General features: G+C 41.1%; 2 protein-coding genes across 4 annotated transcripts in view; one reads left to right on the top strand and one right to left on the bottom strand.

Moving 5' to 3' along the window:
- Nucleotides 1-184: 184 nt before the first annotated feature.
- On the bottom strand, nt 185-20,070 carry LOC307033127 (prostaglandin D2 receptor 2). Of its 3 annotated transcripts, none has more exons than XM_079671423.1 (2): nt 18,768-20,070; nt 185-2,141 (listed from the first exon to the last, which is right to left on the bottom strand). In XM_079671423.1, the coding sequence occupies exons 1-2, from the start codon at nt 18,926-18,928 to the stop codon at nt 737-739; spliced, it is 1,566 nt and encodes a 521-aa protein (XP_079527549.1). In that variant the 5' UTR covers nt 18,929-20,070; the 3' UTR covers nt 185-736. The 3 variants fall into 3 exon arrangements, with proteins under 3 accessions (XP_079527549.1, XP_079527551.1, XP_079527550.1); XM_079671425.1 differs by lacking the exon at nt 18,768-20,070 and adding an exon at nt 5,443-5,644; XM_079671424.1 differs by lacking the exon at nt 18,768-20,070 and adding an exon at nt 5,443-5,643 and having other exon boundaries at nt 185-2,171.
- A 130-nt stretch (nt 20,071-20,200) lies between these two features.
- The window catches only part of vwa11 (von Willebrand factor A domain containing 11), a 28,126-nt gene continuing 24,588 nt past the window's right edge, over nt 20,201-23,738 (top strand). Inside the window, exons 1-4 of the mRNA XM_079671366.1 lie at nt 20,201-20,349; nt 21,765-21,954; nt 22,938-23,074; nt 23,189-23,333. Of these exons, the coding sequence (XP_079527492.1) occupies nt 21,772-21,954; nt 22,938-23,074; nt 23,189-23,333 (465 nt within the window). The 5' untranslated portion in view covers nt 20,201-20,349; nt 21,765-21,771. The remainder of the gene's footprint in view (nt 20,350-21,764; nt 21,955-22,937; nt 23,075-23,188; nt 23,334-23,738) is intronic.

The raw sequence follows: 23,738 nt of genomic DNA, 5'->3' as shown, positions 1-23,738 counted from the left end.
GATTTGTTTTTCTTTTGGCTTTAAATGTATGTATGTTATTTTTAGAGTGTGTGGTGAAAAGAAAACATAAATGTTTTTAGTCCTATTTAGAATATGCGGTGCACATAATGTGGCTGAAATTCAGAAAGAAAAGAAAACATTGTGCAAATGATAATGACAAAATAATAAAGAAAATAAATACATCTGAAGTAAGATTTTTTATTTCACCTGATTCCACAGATTTAAAAAAGCACTTTTTAAAGTAACGAGAATTATTCATTCCCTTTCACTGGCTTTTAATGGCTTCTGTACTATTGCAAGTTGCAATAGAATAAGATTTATAATAATACATATAACTTGATTTATGACATTGAGTGATGCCATTCAATGCTGTACAAACTTTTTTTGGACAATATTTAAATGAAGTCACAATGCAAATGTTGTCTTGAAGATCTCATGGTGTTGCTAGAGGAAAATTAAGAGGTTAACACATTTTATCAAAATGCATCCTGTGGTGGAATACTTATTTCGCACAATAGTTTTCAAGAGATTTAAATAAAAAACAAAATAGTCTGAATCATGCGGAAGCTACACGGAAAAGTTATGGTATCACCTATAATTATTATTTCAGTCTGGACCAAGATGATAAATTAACTGAGCGACAGAGTTCCTTACATGCTTTTTGTGGTGGCTTCCATTGAATAAGGCCTATATGTACATGAAGACTTTTGGACATGTTTCCAACAAAAATGTAGTCTCAGCTAGGCTCAACCACATCTTTTGATTTATGAGTGTCTTTGAGATCTTCAGAGAGTGAATGCAGTGGTTGGGGCGATGGGCTGTGAGTTGATGGACACGGTGAACTTGAGCCCTTTGGTGACCGCGGCATTTCAAAGTTCACGTCTCGACTGCTCTTCGGTCTAATATGAGCTCTTATAGTTCTCCCAGGAACCAAAAGTAACCCCCCTCCTTCCTCTACCAGACCGTCAAACACCTCTCCCAGACTCTGTCGTATTCTCACACAGAAGTTTGGGCAGCTGAAGGCGTACAGAATGGGGTTCAACACAGGATTTAAGAATGCAAAGGTTGTTGCCAAAGGCAGCCCCACCTCCACAAAATTGAGATTTTCTTGCCAATACTGGGCTGTCACTTCGATCATGCAGAAGATGTGATAGGGTGCCCAGCACAGAACAAAAGCTGCGATCACAAATGTTACCATCTTGGTGAAGCTCTTGGACAGCTGATTGGGATTAGGGGCAGTTGGTGACAAGTAAGTAGGTGTCAGGGATAAAGATGGTCCTGAAGACAGAGGCTTGAGAAAGATATTAGTGTTTTTTCTGGTTTTAGGAGTTGTGGCTTCTATTGCCCCATCTTTGTTGGACACAATAAGTGTATCCTTGAGCCGCCCGGCACTCTGCTTCCTCTTCCTGCTTCTGTTCCTCAGGCTGATAACAATTTGGATGTAGCTTCCTGCGATTACCACCAGGGGGAACAGGAATGCCAGCAGGAGCTTGGAGATGGCGGTTGACGCTTGCCTCACTTTGCAATCTCTCTCCAGAGTGGATTGAGAGGATGAATACAAGGCAAAGTTATGATAGCACAGTTTTCTCCCATCCTGTTTCTCGGTCACTGCGCGGAACATCAAGAAAGGCAATGTGTTGATCAGTCCCCACAGCCAACCCAACGCACACACCTTCCACGCTCCCTGCACTGAGCGATGATTCTGGCTCCACACCGGCTTGGCCGCCAGAAGGTAGCGGTCCACTGAAATGGCTGCCAGCAGGAAGGCCGACACGAACATGTTTAAGAAGAAGATTGACGCCTGCATACTGCAAAGTAGGCTGCCTAGCTCCCAACTATGCGAGGAGTAGAGATAGTAGGTGAATAGGGGCAGCGTCAGAGTTGTCAGGAAGTCAGACATGGCCAGATTGAGCACCCAGATAGATGCCACTGTGCGGCGTCTCAGGCGGAAGCCCACCACCCAGAGGATGAGAGCGTTCTCCAAAATCCCCAGGCAGGAGACCAGTCCATGGATGCAGACCACCACCAAATTGGCCTGCGTGTTGTTGTTGAGGCGGTGCTCCTTCATCATCTCCAGCAGGGGACAGAACAGCTGTCCGCCTGAGGCATCTGTGGTGGGGGTCGTGTTGGACATTGGTGCTCTGTAAGAAAAAAAAGACAGCTTCAAGAAGCTGATGGAGAGGTGATTACAATCAGGGGTTAAACATCGCTGGCACACACGCCTGTTCTTGTTTGGAAGCCGAATACATGTTATATCTTTCACTAACTGATGTTTGTCCATGTTGTTGGACGGTTGTGCAATGGAAAAGATTTACATCAACAAGAATGATGCTGAAGATTTTATGAGCAATAGACGTGCCTTTGCCTGTAGACAGCTGATAACCGCTCCCTTTCCTTATGTAAAGTGACTCAATTCAATGAGCACCATTATTCTCTCTCTTGTCAGTCTTTATTGATCAATTACAATACTTGGCTGCCGAGATAACTAAATGAAGTCTTGTGAAATGCAATAGGCTGAAAATTACAATACAGTAGGAATTAAATCAACAACATGACTGACATGATTACAGGTGAGGAAATCTTCCTCTACTGTAATCTGCGTGACTCAGTTTTGTTGCAACCATCTCCAAGGTTTTGGGATTTTAATTACAAGAGCAAGAAAGACATAATGCCAGGACATTTTCATTTATAATATATTCCCGTCTCATGCTACAGCCTTTCAAGTTGCATAATGACACACTTACGTAATGCCAACCCTAAGGCAATACGTGCCTTTTTCAAGAGGAAAATGCTTTACATATCAGCTAGTATAGGTGAGCGTACCACAATACACTGATAAGACAAAAGTCTAGAGTTACCTTGCCCTGATTATATTGAACCCCAAAGGAGTAGAAACCCATTTACAATTGTCCCTTTGATACAAAAAAAACATGTCAAATCCTGTTCCTGTGGTCTAACCACATACCAGCTCTTGGGAAACGACACTTGTTTAGTTCAGTAATACAGTCGGGGAATGCTTGAGAACCAAAGAACATACCAGCATGCTGTTTATTTCGGTTATGGGAGTATCTTTTTTATTTAGAGAGCCCAATCTCAATGAAAGAATCTCGATGATCTTTAAGTGTCTGTTAATAACGGAAAACATTCCTGCTGTCTGCAGTGATATATACTTTACAATAATATTGCCCTCGTATGAGGTAAAATGAGTGCATGATGATGAGAATGGGTTCATTAAAACCCATTTCTGCATATCAAAATATGGACTACCTTTCTGTGACGTGTTTCCATCCAATCAGGGTTAGTGTAGGCTATGATGTTAATGTACCTAACGGAGTTACCCCTACCATCCTATAAACGTTGTCAAAATACACTTTTCGAAAATGCCACAATATTTTTACTCTTGGTTATGAAACTTTTTCTTAAGATACAATCTTTCGTGAGGGGTGAAGTTCTTTAACCGACAGAGCTAGTTTGGCTGATAAAAGAAGTTGGAAAAATATCTGATTAAAGTCAGCTATTAAGCTACGCTAATGTAAGCTAACATTAGCAGAGCTAATTCAGACATGTTTGTCTATACTGCAATCAAACAATAATTATTATTTTTGACTGTCACACTGTGTAAATAAATGACCTACTTGGCCGCAAACCAGCCTATGAATATCCCCAGAAAATAAATAAGGGATAATTATAAAAATAATTGTAAGAAGTTACATTAAAAGCTTAAAATGAATGTGTCAACCTAAAAGGAAGAGCTGTAAAGAATGATACATACTGTGATGAAATCAAAATAAGCCTTCTCCTGCTCTCTCTTAGTGCTGCACTATTGTGTCTGAGAAAAATATTCATTTATTTACTTCTACTGCTCTGTCCATGTGTATTCAAAGATATTCACTCTTGTATTACATCCAGCCGTGGTCACTTACTCATGCCCCACCATAGTGACTGCCTAGACGAGGCAAACACGGCACCCTGTCTGCACAATACAGACATGTGAAGAAATATATCCATGACATAATGCTGACGTGACTGTTTCCCCATCAACTGTCAACCTCATATATGGCTAGTGATAAAATATTGTGTTTGCTTGTAATAACGTTTTGAGTTATCTTTTGAGTTATGACCTTGGTATCACCTAACCCTAACCTTTGGACTTGACCACATAATGAAACTGTACTGTACTACTTTACAGCACCAAACTGTTTGTCCTGTGGGTTTATTTACGCTTCCTTCATTATAATGATAACATTTCCATGAAGAAAGAGCTGTGATTTATTGCTTATTGTGCTTACTTAGGTGCCTGACATTTGTAGCAGTGCTCTTTCAATAATGACTTCATATCAATATTTTAGTTTGCCACTCAAAGCGTGTGTGTTTTTTATCAGACACGCCTACTTTACATTTACTTATCCTCATTGGCATACATAAGTTGGACACATTAGAACAACATCTCATTATGAAATATTACAAAGCAACAGCCCCATAAAGTTGAATCCACACCTTTCTGAAGCTGTTAAAACAACAGTACACAGTGGTAGGATTTATTGCAGGGCTATTTTATTAGAATCCCAAAAAAATTCAGGCAGATAAAGGTGTGAGTATTTCCTAGTTGTTGTAAATTTCCTTATGTATTCAACATTTTTCATAAATTAAACTGTTCCTCTTCCCAATGTATTATTATTATTATCTATCTTTTCCACATTGTTGATTGTTACCACGAGATCCACAAGACACATTTATTATAGTAAAGAGCAATACAACTGTTTCCCATTATATTAACCTAAAGAAAATGTTTAGGTTATCTACCAGTCTGTAAATCCCAAAGCAAATTGTATTGTGAGTTTCTTTATATTACATCAATGCACTAAAGTACCAAATGTCAGCTCTTTTACTTTAGTATTTTTTGTTTTTCTCTATACTTTTACTGCAATAGAAGGAATAGTACACTTTTTTTGCACTCGAAATATCGGAAATCTTCAGCTTCCCTTCCTGAAAACCATTCCGATGTGTTGATTTTGAATATTTTAGATAAAGTGAAAGATTAAGTTTTGCTTTTTTTATTAAGGAAATCTCCTCCTTCTTAAACTGAATTAAAGTGTTTCAAAAGTGTTGAAATTGCTCAAAATAGGGCTTTTTTCATAAAAAATGTACTTTTTAGAGATACGCGGCTCTCCCAGAACAAAGCTACAGACATAATGATCTTATCAAGCATGAATTATGAAGCGATTAAAACTGCTCCACAAAAGTTAAGAAAATGAACAGAGCATCTACAGCAGTAAAATGCAAAACACACCTTAATGAAGCAATAATATTAATCCAAAAACATCATATTTATAAGTTAGTCTGGAAAGGAATATGATATGATTGGGCACAATAACCACATGTTTTAATTACATGATATAAAACTGGCGGTTACATATAATTGAGAAACAACAAAATACATACCATGGGAGTGTTAGGGCAGCATGGGAAAAAGTAGGTCTGCAAAACACCTAAATTCACAAATATTTAATTAAAAAACAAATCTTGTTCTGTCCTGTTCCTTTTTCTCATACTGTTGCACTCACTCATCCCACCAGTTCTGTCACTTTCTACCGCTCGCATGTTACGGAGACACCCACTAAATCCCTGCCAGACACAAACACACAAACACACATACCTCCCATTGCTCCACCCTGTTTGGTCGCAAATTTGACTAAAATTTATATTCAGACAGGTATGTTGGAAATAGTGAGGCATCGGAGATCTCATATGAGGAAGGGACTAACAGAGGCTGAAATATGATTCCTGTGATAAGTCATTGTCTGTCCTACATAGCTGATGTTCATTTCAAGACTGGACTTGTTTGAACTGTTTCAACTGACACCTCACTGGGCTGCAGTTGCCATGATAATGCATTACGTCAACAACACAAATACACTGACATCACACTGACATCCAATATTTCTAATCAATATAGAAAAAAATGTCTTAAATGAAATGTGTGCCTGTGGGGTAAGAACCAAGGCTGGATTAACCATATGGGCACACTGGGCACGTCCCCAGGAACCCTTGTTGCTTTCTTGGCAAAACATCACTCATCATACATTGTTTTAAATGAAACGATCACTCTCTGCCGCAATAAATAACTCGGCTTTCCTATAGGGTCAAATTCATATATTTTCTAAACCGTCTCTGTACTGTAGGCATAGCCGTGGGAACATGTTTCAAATGGGGGGTGCTGTGGGGATGACACCAGGGCTGGTTTTGACCAATTTGCTGCCCTAGGCAAGATTTTAGCTGGCAATGAAAAACCTCTACAAAAGACCAATACACTACAAAAAGAGAAGCGTATTGATATGCTGGACAGCTTATAGAAAAAGGCTTCAAATGTATTTAGTATTGCATGAACATGTTGAATTGAGGGAAGGACTTCACATCCTCTGAGGGGGTCCGGGGGTGTCCCCCCGGGAAGATTTTTTTTTAACATTTTAAAGTAAAATACTTCAATCTGGTGCACTTTGAGCGCCCAATTACTAGAGACTGACTTAGGGGATACAACTCTAAACACCCATGTGAAAAAGATAGGTTTGTATGTGAACATAACCAATAACCTACCATAGCCAATAACAAATAAATGTAGGCTAACTTGTTTTATTTTTGTGGTTCATTTATATCTTATTTTACCAGTTAACATTTATTTATTTATGCATATTTTTAAATCTCTCCAGTTTTAAACAATATTTTTGGTTTACTGTCCTATAGTATACATTGGAATGATTTCAAACCTGTTGTTATTTTTCCTAATGGGGTAATTATAAAGGTGTCCCTTTGAAGTATTTGCTTACATAAATTGTGATCAAAACGTTTGAGACCCACTGAGATAACTTAGACTAAAGTGAACTATCTAAACACTCAGAGTCCTTTACCTCACTGAGCCTCTCAGTCTGACAGGAGAGCTCTCCCTCCACATTATTGTAGAAACAGCTTCTCATATCCGTTAGCGCAGCAGAAGCTAACAACAATCCCCGCCGGTACCGGTGCACCCCCTCTCTCTCTATCTATCTATCTATCTATCTATCTATCTATCTATCTATCTATCTATCTATCTATCTATCTATCTATCTATCTATCTATCTATCTCTCTCTCTCTCATTTTGGCTGTGAGCTGCGGGCGCCTGATAAGCCAACATTCCCCACTTTCATCACTTACAGCGTCCATCGTACAGGGCAATTGGAAAATGTAACCGGTGTGAAAAGGGTGTTATCTTTACTTAATTATGAATGTTGTTACATCAAGGCTGAAAATTCGTTTTTTTTGGTATTATATTTGCATTTAATCTTGTGGAAGTGCAGATCCCCTTTCCTCCACCAGGGGGTGCTGCAGCACCCTCAGCACCCCTACTTCCCACGGCCCTGACTGTAGGTCTCACTATGTGTGCGCTCAACTTTATTACTACGCGGCGTCGGCGGTCTATAGCCGAATCAGAACCCCACCCTCACTCATCTCACATTGACATTGTGTCACGTGAGCTAAAAGATGGTGCCGGTCGGTAGCAGCCAAACATCCAGCGGGGCAGCGTAAAGAAAGAAAAAGAAAGAAAAGGAAGAGAGAGTGGCGGCTTCATTAAAACTTTTCCCAACAATAAATAGCTTTTTAAAAAAAGCTAAAAGTGACAAATTAGGCCAGCAACCACAAGGAACAGTGACGGTCACGGAGCCTGAGGATGTTGTTGAGCTAGCAAGCAATGTTAGGATTTTATTGAACTTATCACAGACTTTGCAAAGAAAAGGGCAAGGAAGAAACACTTCTAAAAGGTAAGATCCATTGATTTGAGGGAATGTCTTACAAACACACATGCTCTCTCTATTGCCTACATACACACACTCACTCACTCACTCACTCACTCACACTCACTCACACACACACACACACACACACACACACACACACACACACACACACACACACACACACACACACACACACACACACACACACACACACACACACACACACACACACAAACACACACACGGCCCCTGGAGGTATTCATCCGGCTTTGGTAAGAACACACTACAAGAATGTGCTTTGTTTAAATCAGGGGTGGGGAACCTCCGGCCTCCGGGCCGTATACGGCCCGCGAGATCATTTGGTACGGCCCTCGAGGTAATTTATAAACACACGCAAAAAAGAAAAAAAAAATCAAGAAATCTAGACCGCAAAATAATTAAACAAGCTTGTTTTTCCTGGCCAAGGTCAGGGTCCTTGAACACAACACGAGCCTAACGTGTCATCACGTGGTATATGTCTCGTCTGACAGGAGTGTAGTTCTAACGGAGAGCACCAGAACGCGGCTCCGGGCCGGGACTTCACAAATTGCAGTACCCATAAGGCATGGGCGAAGTTTGAACTTTAAGGTTGGGGGTGCCAAAAAATAACTACAAATGTAATGTATAGCTATAGGCTGCAACACAAGGATTCATACATGAAAATTGATCAGGATAGCCTACAGGCTACTGCAGGTGTGTTTTCATAACTAATATGCCCAATAGATGAAATTACTATGGCAGCGGAACTCGCCGCAAAATAAAACGGCTGCTGCGGCACTGCTGCTATAATTAGGCTATAACACAGAGGCCTGTAGGATCAATGTTCCCCAATGCTCACACACTTTTTAATGAACTGTATAGGCATACTAACTAATAACTGTAGGATATAAGCACAGCAGTTTTATCACATTTTGACCTAATTTCAGCGATGAAAACAAAGCCAACCAACAAAGTAATGACTTTTATTCACCGTCATCTAGTGATTATGATCTCCATGCATTCAGCGTCTCTGCCCCACAACTGTCAGCAGCGGCCGCTAGCAGGACCGAAGCATGTGAGCACAACGCAAACGGGAGGATTTGGAGGATTTTGGTTTGAGCGTGGAGCGGTGTCTGCTGCTTACTGCAGCTGGCTATCCCCGGATGCAGATGCTGCGCAATTACGCATTTAAGCTCAACAAAACGAAATAATTTGAATGAATGGCTTACCTAGTGCAGCATCAGGCGCCTCTTTTTCCGGCTGGCATAGATGTCCACTATCTTCTCAACTGACAGTTTTGCAGTCAAATCTCCCTCAATGTGCAGCAGGGCCAGATCAGAAAATCTCTCCTGGATCATTGTAATTCTCAGCCAGTTTCTGATCCTCCTCATTGCTGAGAAACTTCTCTCTGATGTCGCTGATCCAATGGGCAGTGTCAGTGCAAGCTGGAGTAATGGGAAGAAGTTTGGATAGCTCTCCTTGCTCACTTCGTTTTGCAGGTCCTTCAGGTTAATGGGAGATTGGACAGCACATTTTATCAGGTCCATTTCTGCTGTCACCAGCTGTGGATGGACGATCTTGAGGCTTGCATATTTTCTCAGAAGTGGTTCAATGCCTTTCTTCTCACACTTTATCACAGCATCACATGCCGCTGCAAGCTCCATGGCTTCACCTGAAAACCGTCTGTCCAACTCGGCCATCATATTGTCCAGCACAGGGAGATATAAATGACAGTAGATGGCGTGAGCCTCAAATTGTCCGTCTATTTCCTCATTCCTTTCATCTCGTTGGCGCTGCCCAAGTGTGGCCCCCACTACATACTGGTAAAGCGACAAAGGGGGTCTTGAACTTCTTTTTCGCTTTGCCATGGAGGGGGGGTCACTTTCTGCAGTGGCAACTGGCATGCCGACGTCCTCGCCAAACTGCTTGATCTGGCTCCATATGTCTTGCCAGCCTTCCTCCTCTCCTCTGCGTTCCCTCAAGTGTGCTCTCAGACTGTTGATCGTGGAGGCAGCATCTGCAAGTGTTGTGGATTTGGACTGAAGTTTCTTGTGAACAACGTGCACAACCCGCAGTAGGTCCTCAAGGATAATGAGGCCGGCGATGAAGCCAGGTGTGGTCATGTGATTATACAACCCACTTGCTTCCACTGACCATTTCTCTCCTTCATCCACCATCTCCTTCAGACAGCGTGTGATAGGCACATAATGTGATTTAACCGCAAAGACGCATCGCCATTTGCTCGCCCAACGCGTGTCACTGGGTTGCCCAATTTCCTTTGCCTTCATCTCGAGTGTTTTCTGCATCGCCAGAAACCTGTGGTGGTTGCTTGGTTCTGAAAACACGGAGTACAGCTTATCAATAACATTTAACGTCATTTTGATGTCTCTGTTGACTGTGCATGATTCCACCAGGACCAGATTAAGTTTATGGGCCATGCAGTGTACGTAGATGGCAAAGGGGTAATCTTCCTTGATACGCTGCTGCACTCCAGTTAATGCCCAGACATAACTGAGGCCCCATCATACGACTGTGCGACTATTGGGACGTCCTGCAGTCCACATGACTCCAACCCCTTCTTGATACCCTCAACAATCCCAGCAGCATCTCGGGAGGCAGAGCGGTCAATGAAGCAGATTAATCGCTCCTTAACCTGTAGCTTTTCTGCATATCTGATACACACAGACAGTTGTTCAGACTTTGATGATTTGGCCTCATCCGCGATAACCGTGAAAAAACCAGTCTCACGCACTGCATTTGCTATTTCCTCTCTGACTAGCTCTGCACACAAAGAGATGACCTCGTTTTGAAAATCTGGACTTGTACAATTAAAGTACTTCTCATCCTGCATTTTGCGGAAACTTGGGTCATACTTGCCGAGGAAGTCGCACAGACTCAAAAAGTTTCCCTTTGTTTCATCATCATCATCCGGCTTGCTTTTATCTGTTTCTGTATCGACTGTATTTGTGTGCTTTTTTTCATTTTTATTTTCTTGTATTTCCTTTTTTCTCCATTGTATTTCCCGATGTCCACGGAAAGGGAGGCCCAGTTGAGACAGCAGCTTAACGACATCCACGACCTTTGTCAAATACTCCCTGTTTTTATCCACTGTGTTCTGGTGACTGGTTGACAAGTGGACTCTGACAGATCCATGCTTTTCAGTTTCCTTGTAGCCCTCCCACAGTCTCATGCAGGCCTTGTGTTTTTCACAAGAGCTATGCTTTATCAGCCTCTCAGTTAGCTTACTCCAATATCGCCCGCCTTGTTTAGCTAGTGTGTCTTCCTCCTCTCCAATCTCCTTGGAAAAGTGGCGGCAACAAAAACAAAACACTGCGTCCCTTGAAACCGAGTACTCCAGCCACGGATGCTTGTTATAAAAGAATGCAGAAAAGCAACGATTTCTATCTCCAATTTTGTGTCTTGGGAAAACGGGAAGCACTGGCTGTTTGGGGCCCACACTTTTATCTCCTAGGTCACTGGGAAGTTGACCGCCATCAGAGGCTGTCTCACAGGGATTGCAAGCGGCGGGAGCTGCGGTGCCGACCGGCGCCAAGATGTGGTGGCTGGTCGACGGGCGAGGCGGGACTGGCGGGTCCGGAGCAGGTGCAGCTTGGGTGGCAGCAACGGTGGCGCTGGAACTTGAATCCGAAACTGGAGTTGTTTTGGTTGCGAAGAACCTGCGTATATCCATTTTTTTAGTCTTCTCCTGTCAGGTTTTGGCGGCTGGCAGACTCGACTTGTCTGAATTTGAGTGCTCAAAGTGCGCATGTGCGTGCAGCGTGTGAGGGCGCAGCAGCTGCACAGATCGTCTGTGTAGACTCATTTTTGAGTAATGTTCTGTCTCTGACAGCAGTACACACTGAGACAATATGTTTGTGGATTTAAATTTATTATGTTTATTGAGTTTGCATTTATTGATATAGCGTTCCAGAGTTATATTTATCTAGGCCACCTACTATCTGTATATCATAACTAAAAAATAAAAAAAAGACTCCGGCCACCAGGGGGTGCCGGGCACCCCGGGAACCCCCCCAAACTTCGCCTATGCCATAAGGAGCTGTACACATGCCGCAGTTTTTGCGTGTCTGTGTCTTTAGTTGAAAGCCCAGTGGCGATCTGTTCATCTGTCACACTCATCATACAGTTAATAACTTTGTTGTTATTAGCATCTGGTTAGCTAGCTATGCTAACGAATATAAGAAGCTTTTTCTCCAACCAGTGAGGTAAAGGCACATCTTTATATGATCATTATAGTTATAGAAAAATAAGAGAATAAAGTAAACAGGTATACAATACTAATATGACAGTAAAAAAAAGTTGTTATTAATAAACAAGAATACAGTTTAAAAGGGAAGTGATTTGTAAAATATCCATAAAGAACAAAATCCGCTTGCAGTTCTGTTTCAAATGGGTGTTGAGAGATGTATCCATAGATCTCTTCATGTTGCTCTCAAAGTGCACCAGATTGATGCTTTTAACTTCAACATTTAAAAAAATTCTTCCTGGTGGTGCATGCCCCCAAACCCCCCTAGAGGAGGTTAGATCCGCCCCCCCCCCACACTTAAATCATTTCCACATGGATATGAAACTAAATACATTTGCACACATCTTGTGTCCATATCTTTCTGTTTTGGTGGTCATGCCACGGTGCATGAATGCGCGGGTCATGGTCAAATATCTGGATTAAGAGGTTGCTTTTTCTTTGCACAGCATGAAAGAAAGGCGAAATGAATGGGCTGTGATTTGAGTTTTTTAAGCAGACATTGAGTTCAATAATTTGTACGGCCCTCGAAGGATGTTGTAAAAATTGAAATGGCCCTTGAGAGGAAAAAGGTTCCCCACCCCTGGTTTAAATGCATGTTAAATGCCCAGCATTCGGTGCCACTCGATGACGTAGTATACTTGAAATAGTGGCTCTGCAGCAGGTATACTCGACATTGAGAAACGGCCACAAAGTAAGAATGACGTTAAAAAGGAGCATAGAACCTTTTCAAAATAAAGCAGGAAACACAACAACAAAAAGACAGTGGGATTTACGGACTGGGTCAATATCTAATCAGCATTGGTGGAATGTAACGTGATAATGTAATTAGGAAACAAAAAAAGGAACTCTGTTTCCTTTCAGTATCATAAAAAATAAGTAATTAGGTTCCTGATATGTTTTTAGAAAAAGGCGATTACAAGGAAGATCTCAATGTTTACAGTCAATAATAAAGAATGATATAATACAAAGCACATTCTTGTAGTGTGTTCTTACCAAGGCCGGATGAATACCTCCAGGGGCCGTGTGTGTGTTTGTGTGTGTGAGTGTGTGTGTGTGTGTGTGTGTGTGTGTGTGTGTGTGTGTGTGTGTGTGTGTGTGTGTGTGTGTGTGTGTGTGTGTGTGTGTGTGTGTGTGTGTGTGTGTGTGTGTGTGTGTGTGTGTGTGTGTGTGTGTGTGTGTGTGTGTGTGTTTAGATGCGGCGGACAGACGGGTATCAGTTGGTTTGGTGTCCTATGCCTACTTGTAATACTTGTAAATAAAACCTTTGGCCCGTTATTTAATTTCCCCATTGTAGCGACCAGAGACGGGGGAGGGATATATCCAGTCTCTGATAGTGTTACGTTATTATGAGAGTGCTCTCATACTTGTTTGATTCTGAAATTGTATATATATTTGTATAAATATATATATATATATATATATATATATATATATAAATATATATGTGTGTGTGTCATTATACCGCACTGTCAATTAATTAAAATTAAATATATAAGTCGTCATGAACACATCTGTCCATCAAACAGAGGGCTGCTGTGCCTCCTGTCATCATTAATGGACGTCTCTTTAAAATGACCGCTCAGAGGAGAGGAGTTCTCATTTCTCTAACCGCCTGCTGCTTCCCCTCCTCTCTCCTCGACTCCTCCGCTCGCATCTCCTGTGGGCGGGACTAAGACAATCAATCAATCAATCTATCAATCAATCAATCAATCAATCAATGTTTATTTATATAGCCCAATATCACAAATGTTACATTTGTCTCAGTGGACTTCACAGTTTGTACAGAATATCAGTATGACAATACGACACCCTCTGTCCTTAGACCCTCAAATCGTATAAGGAAAGACTTCTGGAGAAAACCCACAGTTTAAAGGGAAAAATGGGAGAAACCTCAGGGAGAGCAACAGAGGAGGGATCCCTCTCCCAGGACGGACAGACGTGCAATAGATGCCGTGTGTAAATTGAAAAGATAATACATTTGCAACATAGGTAGTCCAAATGTTTGGAAATCCATGTGTGTATAATAAGAAGATGAATCCACGAGGATATTCATCCAGGACCTATGATCCAGGACCACAGCCACGGCTCAAGATCCAGTGCTTGCGATCCATGACACAGGGCCGCAGGATCATCCATGACTCCGGATCCCGGCGTATATAGACACCAAAAAGAAAGACATTTGGGGAAGCTGGATTAATCGAAACATGAGAGTACACGGGTATAGACAGAGAGAAGGAAGAAGTAAGATGTCCCCCGACAAACTAAGCCTATATCAGCTAAACTAGGGGCTGAATCTAATCAGCCCTAACTATAAGCTTTATCAAAAAGGAAGGTCTTAAGCGCACTCTTAAAAACGGATAGGGTGTCTGCCGCCCGAACAAAGGCACAAGGATAGGAGTCGAGGAGGGGAAATTAGAGAAATGGAAAACCTTCGTAGTGTTCTTTTATGTGTGAGGAAAATTAGCCTCCATTATTAAAGCGTCTCTGCTGCCATCTTTTGGTGTACACGACTCAAAACATCTTTCACTTTCAATCTGCCTGTTTGGGGCTCTATAGAGTGGCGAAGTTATGCCCATCTACTTCCGCCCCATGGGACCTTATTTCTGAAAAATTATGTATTGAATTCAATGGAGAGAGAAAACTTATCTTTCGATCCCGTTTGAATTGTGCCATGAATTACACATATGATGTTTGTCAATCTTAAAAAATCATTTCCATGTCAAAAAAGTCACAGTTTGTCGTAAAACTGTTGAAATATAAGACTATGAAAAATACGCAACTAGAAAAACTACAAATCCCAGAATCCCGGTCCCGCATGCTGGCTCTTACGGAACCGACTAACTCCCCTTTTGTGTATATACAGCTCTCAACATGCCCATACTTGTAGTGATTTTCACCTCTTTTAATACTTTTCACTTCATTCTGAAAGAAAGAAGTGAAATGTGCCAACGTGACGGCCGTCTTGGTGTGTGGTGCGAGATGGGAGATGTAGTTCATTGAGCGCTTCACACAAAAAAATGTGTTACTTCACAGTTTTACGACACATTTTTGTTTTTTTTACTTTAAATTATCTTTTAAATTGACAAACATCCTATGTGTAATTCGTTGCACAATTCAAACGGGATCAAAAGATAATCTTTCTCTCTCCATTGACTTCAATACATGATTTTTCCGAAATAAGGTCCCATGGAGGTCCCCCGGAAGGGGAGGGACTTCGCCACTCTATTTAGTTCAACTATTTATTTGTTGGGTTTGACATAACATATTTTAACATATTAAACTTGAACAATCAATTTATAGCATTTTCCTTGTAAAAGGATTTAAGAAGGAACAATAACTAGAACATCGCCATCAAAGGGACTACGGTGGAGAGAGTCAGCAGCTTCAGGTTCCTCGGTGTCCACATCACTGAGGACCTGACATGGACTCTTCACACCACCACCATCACCAAAAAAGCTTGACAGCGGTTCTTCTTCCTCCGCAGGTTGAGGAGGTTCAACATGGATTCCAGGATACTCTGCAACTTCTAAAGGTGCACCATAGAGAGTATCCTGACTGGCTGCATCACGGCCTGGTACTGCAGCTGCACCGTCCTCAATCACCAGGACGGAGCTGCCATCCATGGAGGACCTTTACTCCCAGCGGCTCAGGACGAAATCCCTCCGGATTATAAAAGACCCCCATCACCCCAGCCACAAACTGTTCAGTCTGCTGCCGTCTGGCAGGCGTAACCGCAGCATCCGGACAAAAGCCACCAGACTCAGGGACAGTTTCATCCCACAGGCAATAAGACTGTTAAACACCTGAACTGTTGAAACAACATGCATAACATTCATCTGCTACTTAGTAATTATTTATCTATTTATCTAATATATCATTCCAATAGCTTGCATATAGACTCTTATTTCACTACTTTTTTTTAAACTATTTTTCTTTTTGTATTTTCTTTTGAATATTTACTTGCACTATATTTTTCTGTTTTTCTGTATTATTGTGTTGCACTGTTGGAGAAGCCTGTGACCTAAGATATTCATCGACATAACTACTCTGTAGCTATGTTCGTATGACAAATAAAGAACCTTGAACCTTGAAATATACATGTTTTGTTGTGTGTTGTTCTATGTTCTTCTGCTGTATTGTCCCATAGAGTGGTGCAGTAATGAGACCTAAAAAGCCTGAAAAGACTTCCCACGTCTTGAAGACAATGATCTTTTAATGTGTCCGGGTTAGAAGCCTGAAATAAGGTCTGGGGTCAATAAATACCCCACATGTGAATGTCCAAAGCTTCTATCAAAACGGCGGTTGCTAATAAGTGACCACTTAACGTCATCACAGCAACACAAGTCTGCCTTTAGCTTAATCATGGTGATGTGCAGCCATGCACCATGATGTTGTTTGTTTATAGCATGACATTAGCTTATGAACGAAAGTATGGAAGTGAAACATTATTTAATAAAAGTATCATCTAGCTAACTAGCATACATTCTCTAGCTCCACACATGAGGAATATTAGTATATTGATTATAGTCTTGACTGGTTATATTTATACGGTAAAGTGTGACCTAGTTTTTTTATTTGACGAGCCTATAAAAAGAAGGATTGTGCTGTGTTTGAAGGAGCCCTATTATGCTAATGTTCAGGTTCATATTTGTATTTTGTGCCTCTACTGTGAAAAGTTTACATGCTTTAATGTTCAAAAAGGTATTTATTTTTCTCATACTGCCCGTGCTGCAGCACCTCTTTTCACCCTCTGTCTGAAACCAGAGCCCAGTCTGCTCTGATTGGTAAGCGTGCGGCTCTGTTATGATTGGTCCACCGCTTAGAGATGTCTCGCCCCCTAGCATATCTAGTACAATGTGTTTAAGCCGGTTTAAGCGCTAGCTAATAGAAGCTCAAGAGTGACATAGTGATGTCATCATTTTGCAAACAATTTACACGCACAAAAACGTATAAAACACACTAAAGTTAAGGGTTAACCCCAAAAAGGATAATAGGGCCTCTTATCACAGAATGCACTGCAGTGACTAAAACACTTTTTTTTTCTTTGTATGGAGAGTAAAGGATATTTTTATTTTTGTGGAGCCTACTCTGTATGTAAAGGTTTAAAGTCCAAAGATTCATGTGGGAAGTCTTATACCTATTATTATATTAGTTATATACCTATTACCTTATATTAGTTATGACCTGCAGAGATAAAAGCAGTATGTGAATCCTGCCGGGGGTCAGAGCACGCGTACGCGGCTCTAAACCAGCAGGTAGCACACACTGCACTCGTCTCCCCTCGGGCGACAGGAAGCGGAGAGCGGACACTCTTGCTGCTGTGGCCGAGGAGGACGATTGGCCCGTCCAGGCTTATGAACCCTCGGACGGGGCCTCGTGTCCCTGGGGCAGAGTGCCGGGCAGGAGTCCGAAGCAACTCCTGCCCTGCCTCCCTCCACGGTTCACCGTTCGTATGTTCCAGGGACGGTGATGCGCCATTACGCATGGCACAACAGGCATGGGGTGCTATTTAGCAGGTATGTCTGTGCTTCTAGTGCCGGGCGGACCCAGTGGGGCGCAGACTACATCATGCTTCGCCCTTAACCCAATAGCGATAGCCTTAGAGGGCGAAGCCATATACGAAATAGAACTGAGGTTACCTACTGTAACCCCAGCTTCTATGAGTAAATGGCGCAGCCCTCTTAGCGCTGGGCCCCACTGGCTCTACGAATAGCTGAAGAAAAGTTATTTTGTATGGGAGCAGATTGCCGGGCCTCCTTCCTATTTATACCGGAAGGAGGCCCGAGGGTGGGGCCCACCTTGCGGGTGGGCGTGGACTACAAGTGTTTCAGTGCTGCGCGGGGGCGCAGGGGGATTACCCAATAGCGATAGCCTTAGAGGGCTGCGCCATTTACTCATAGAAGCTGGGGTTACAGTAGGTAACCTCAGTTTTCGGGTGACAGTAAAACAGGGGGACATGTGTTGTCTGGGGATGCAATATAGATGAAAGAGTAGGATGAAAAGGAATATAAAAAAGTTAGAAAAGTGACAAAATAAATATAATTTCAAGGGAAGACCAGGGGTAGAGGAATGTGAGAATTTGGTTTGGGCTATTGCCAAATACCTTGAACAAACGCTGGTCCGCTGCAAATCTTACTTCTTTTAATCCAGGCTGAAGACTGTTCTTTTTGCTGCTGCTTTTAATTGTACTATTCACATCTTACACTGCACTGAAACTTGTATTCATATACCTTTGTTATTCATGTTTTATTATCTTTGCTTTTTAATTTTTATAATGTGTTTCCGTTGCACTATTTCTTAATGCTCTTAATTTCTCTTTCCAATATAGCTATGCTTGTTTATTGTGACATTCCTTACGGCACCCCTGCACTTTGGACTTTTTAGGGCACTAAGCGCCTTCCTAGAGTGTTGTAAGGAAACACGCCTTCCAGTAAAACACTCCCTGAGTTTTCCTGAGAATTGGGAGGATGTTTAGACTTTAGGTCAGTGTGCTATACTGACCAGATAAGGACTACCCTTATGACTCAGTCATCTCTGTAATATTATATTTCTGTTTCTAGATCTCTCTGTTCCATTTATTCTACTCTGTACAATTGTTCTGTAGTTATTCTAGCTAAAATTGTGTTTTGAAATCTCTGAACAGCTAAAAAAACCTGTTTTCAGGCTCTCGTCATCTCACGCCTAGACTACTGCAACTCCCTCCTGGCTGGTCTACCTGCATGTGCCATCCGACCTCTGCAGCTCATCCAGAATGCAGCGGCTCGTCTGGTCTTCAACCTTCCAAAATGTTCCCACACCACGCCGCTCCTCCGCTCCCTTCACTGGCTTCCGGTAACTGCTAGAATCCACTTCAAGACACTGGTACTTGCGTACCATGCTGCGAATGGATCCGGCCCTTCCTACATCCAGGACATGGTTAAACCGTACACCCCAGCACGTGCACTCCACTCTGCATCGGCCAAACAGCTCGCTGCACCCGCACTGCGAGGGGGACCCAAGTTCCCATCAGCAAAAACACATGGGTTTGCTATACCTGGCTCCAACATGGTGGAGTGAGCTCCCCATTGACATCAGGACAGGAGATAGCTTACACATCTTCCGGCGCAGACTGAAAACTCATCTCTTTCGACACCACTTCGAGCGATAGAATTACTAACAAAGCACTTATATACTAATAAAGGACTGGCTTATCTAAAGCTGAGTAGCACTTGAAATGTTTTGGCTCTATGAAAACTGTTTTATTATACTTTATGTTAATGTAAAGCTTAATTGATAGAGCGGGCAGCCCATGTTTTAGGCCAGTATGCATATAATAACGGCAAAAAAAATGTGGATGTGTTTTTTCATAAAATTATAATGTTCATGTGTCATCAATTGCTATGCTAGAGTTATTTTAATAGGCCATATTATGCTTTTTGGGGTTTTCCTTTTTTTTTGTAGAGTGAGGTATAGATTTGTGTGCATGTACTGTAAATGTTCTGCAAAGGCAAAAATAGGTCGTTTCTCTCTCCCCCTGACACACACCTGCAAAACGCCTTATACTTGTAGTCCTTTGTTTACTTCCACGACATAGTGACATCACTAAGTAACACTCGCACAGCACAGATAAAGACCTTTTTGAACAATAAAGTATGGATAAATGTCACAGAAGGGGCACAAAATTTAAATATGAAACTGAAAATGAGCATTATAGGGCCCCTTTAACTTTTTGGAATACCTTTTTACTCACAGTCTAACCAAAAATCCTCCATCTTTAGCTTGAAAGATTAAAACAAACAATTATTTAACTTGCCCCACCTTTGTATGAACGTTTTGCTTTAACTTTTAATAAATGATTTCAGTGCGTCACTGCACTCAGTTCTCTTCAAGTCAAGTCATCAAGGTGTGACCATTTTCTAAGGGGCTTAGATAATAAGATCATTATTTTCAGATATTTATGAGGGAAAGCCTTACATCATATTGAACTGGTATGAGTGATAATAACAAGGAAGATAGCTGATATGCACACACACACACACACACCCCAACACACACACACACACACACACACACACACACACACACACACACACACACACACACACACACACACACACACACACATACACACACACACACACACACACACACACACACACACACACACACACACACACACACACACACACACACACCTTTTAAAATGTCTAAGTCTCCAGCCTCCAAAGTACACAAAGTACTCTATATATGAGCTCTATATGGATGGTGGGGTTGACTGTTGGATTTCTTTGAGAGTGATAGGAGTCAACACAGCTGAGGTATGATTTTTTAAATTTTAAATTCATTTAGATTATTCAATTGACATGGATGAGCGCTCTCTTTTATTAGATTGTATATGTCTTTAGTATGTCAAAAGAATCAGTATATATATCTCAATTAAAGAAATAAGAATGCTTAAATAATTTAAATTGACTTAATTATTTAAATGTTTAAGAATGTGTGTGTTTATAACATAGATGGATGGATGAATGAAATAAGCCACTGGGAGTGGGGTCAACATTTAATAATAAAACAATTAGAGATGGAGAGATACATAAACACAAATTGAATATTTTAAGTAAGTAAATAAGTAAGTTGCCATAAAAATACTCTTGCTTGAGGTGTTAAAAGTTCAGCGAATATCTGTAAATCCATACAGTAAATCCATACAGTAAAACATACCTGATTTTGTGTATTTATGTAGTGACAGATGTCCTCAACCCAGATGTATTAGTTTATATAATTATTTTAACAGCATAACACATATAAAAGAATAAATGCAATGTTGTCCCTAATGTAGTGAAAGTAGTAAAAACGGCAAGGGAAGCATGTTTATTTCTTGTGAGTATAATCCGTTTTATTACATTTTTGTATATGTATTTTGTATATACTCCTTATTATGTTAAAAACTAGACATAATCATGCATATATCTGCAATGCATTAACCATAAATGTGTGGGCACTACAATTTGAGCTTCAACTGATTCAAACACAATTAGCTGAGTTTTATTTCACATTTGATCCTACAGATTTTCCAAAATGTCTGCCTTTCTTTACGCTATTATCTAAGATACATTTTTTTCAGCTTTATTTTCTTTAATTTGTCATTTTTTCTTTTATATTTACCACCTTCATCTGAATTTAGTTTGGTAAAGTTACCATTTCAAGCTCAGAATTTTTTTCGGTGAATATAACCAACTCTTCAACTCATTAAAAAACAAAACCCTGAAATAGCCCCTTAGACACTGTTGCAGTCGTCACTTTTGCTTATTTGTTTTGTATTGACACTTTATTGTAAAGGTTTTATTTTTTGGCAAAATAATTCAACTTGCTGCAACCATTGCATTTTGATGTCTTAAGGTTAACTATTTACCTACTCATTGAGAACTTCACGTGAATAGCAAATAAAAGACCAGGCATACATTACAATGATTTGTTTTAGGGGAGCGGCTCATCAGGACATTCTTTAAGTGTGTAGGCTACTAAACGTGTCTCTGCATACAAACTCCTCATGTCAAGCTCACTTCAGTACAATTAAATAACTTGTTCATATAACTCAACATTTTCCGAATCTAACAAGATACATTTGTCAAAATAAGCGTCCAGAATAATAACCCCAAGGTGAATTAACAACAAGTTCCCATCGCATAACTAAAAAGATAGTGGATATCTAATCGTTTTTCTCTCCCTGTAGATTGATCATGACGTCAGTGCTGGGGATAGCCCTGCTGACTTTCGCCCTGTCGGGGTCTGCTGTAGCCTTTGTCCCCATCGGGGGTGCGGCCTCCACTCATGTCAGCATTACAGCAACGGCTCTATTGCAGAAAGTGACGGAGACATGTCGTGTGGTGGCAGAGGCTGCTGGTCACGAGTTCAAACCCACGGTAGGATGAAAGATGACAAACAACACAAACACACATTAGCAGAGAAACACATTCCCCTGGGCATTAAAAACATAACACATGAAAGGCAAGAGAGGGACACACCAACAGATTTTAAGGTCTTCATTTGACAATACTAAAGCCTAGGGAAAGGAGAGTAGAGGTTTATGGTAGTTTTGTATAGAACAGCAGTCATAGGATCCATTGGCATTTTTTTTTGCCTCATTGCCTTCCTAAGTCTTAAACCTTTCTTCTCTAAGCTTATCACGACATTTAGACAAATTGCTAGTACAAACATCATTTAGAAAAAAAACTATACTAAAACAATTCTATTTTATCTTAAGAATTCAGGAAGCAAAGAACAGTCCTAAGTTAGGAACCCAAAGTAGGGATAACCCTTTTAAATTCAAATTGAACTGTCATAAATGGCAGGACTATAGTTAGGTCTATATCACTATTGGTCCGCCACTTTGTTCCTGAAAAATATCAATGACTATTAGATTGATTGCCATGACATTTGGTATACAGAAACATTGTTCCCAGAGGTTGAATCCTACCAAAGTTCCATAGTTCAACCATGAGGCTGATTTTTAGTTTGTACTGGATATATATTGGCACAGAGTTTGGTTGGCAAAAGTAATAATTGATGTTTTCCTATTCATGGGGGGATTGCACATTCAATAGAACATCAGCATTGGCGTTTTTGGGGAAATCTCATTTGGATGATATTACTGGTAAAACTTCCCAAATCACATTACAACTGCTTTTTAATGCAACCAATACAATAATGAATAAATAATTTTTGGGGTCTGTTAGCGTCAACTGTGCATGTTAAATATACTTGTTCCGGACACAAAATGTCCACACTGTGTTTGCGATAACATAGGAAAATAAAGCCCCTTAGTCTTGTTTGATCACAACAGGACATCCTCTTTGACAACACCATACTGTAACTGTAACATCTGGTCTTTGACATCTGATTACAGGGTTCGTCTCCTGAAGAGTTGGTCCAAGCCTGTTTAGGTCCGAGAGCAACAGGAGAAGTATCTGGTGCCAAGTTTCACTCTGCTCTTCAAGATATCTACACCCAGAACGGACTGGTAGACCGTGACTTTGTCAGCAGGTCAGAGAAAGATCGAAACCAAACACCTGTTACAAAGCAGTACAACTAAGGAAGTGTGCGTATGTTTCTAATGCATAGTATTTCACTTTGTTATTACTCTTGGATCTTTTTTAGTGCTCCCCACCACTTCAACTCGGAGAACTTTGTGCAGGGACGTACTCTTATTATGGAGGGTATGGCAGCCATTAAGGCCAACATTGCCAAGGAGAACTTCAAGGCTGCCAGGGGAACACTGGGCAGAATCCTTCATACACTACAGGTGAGGGGGGGGCAGCTGGATATTATGCTCGTTTGTTTTTTGTACTTCTACTGAGAAATATTTACATGCTTTAATTTATTTAGTTTTTTCCCCTCTTTTTTCCTTCATACAGTCTGTTGTGCAGCAGCTCTTTTAACCCTCTGTCTGAAACCAGAGCCCAGTCTGCTCTGATTGGTTAGCTGCCTGGCTCTGTTGGGCTCAGTTGGGATTGGTCAATCACAACCCTAACCCCAACCCAAACCTAACCCTTACCCTAACCCTAACCTAAGCTAATAGGTTGGAATGCTAGCCAATACAAGCGCGAGTGTAACATAATTAAGTCACTTTTTTATGTAAACAAAGGAGGCCAATTGAGGCTTTTCCGGAATGGGAGAGAAACTCCCTCTGCAGGGAACTTTGGGATTT

This window comes from Notothenia rossii, assembly GCF_949606895.1.
Source record: "Notothenia rossii genome assembly, chromosome: 1".
NCBI lineage: Eukaryota > Metazoa > Chordata > Actinopteri > Perciformes > Nototheniidae > Notothenia > Notothenia rossii.
Note: the sequence above shows the minus strand (reverse complement) of the source record. Positions and strands in the feature narration are given on the sequence as shown.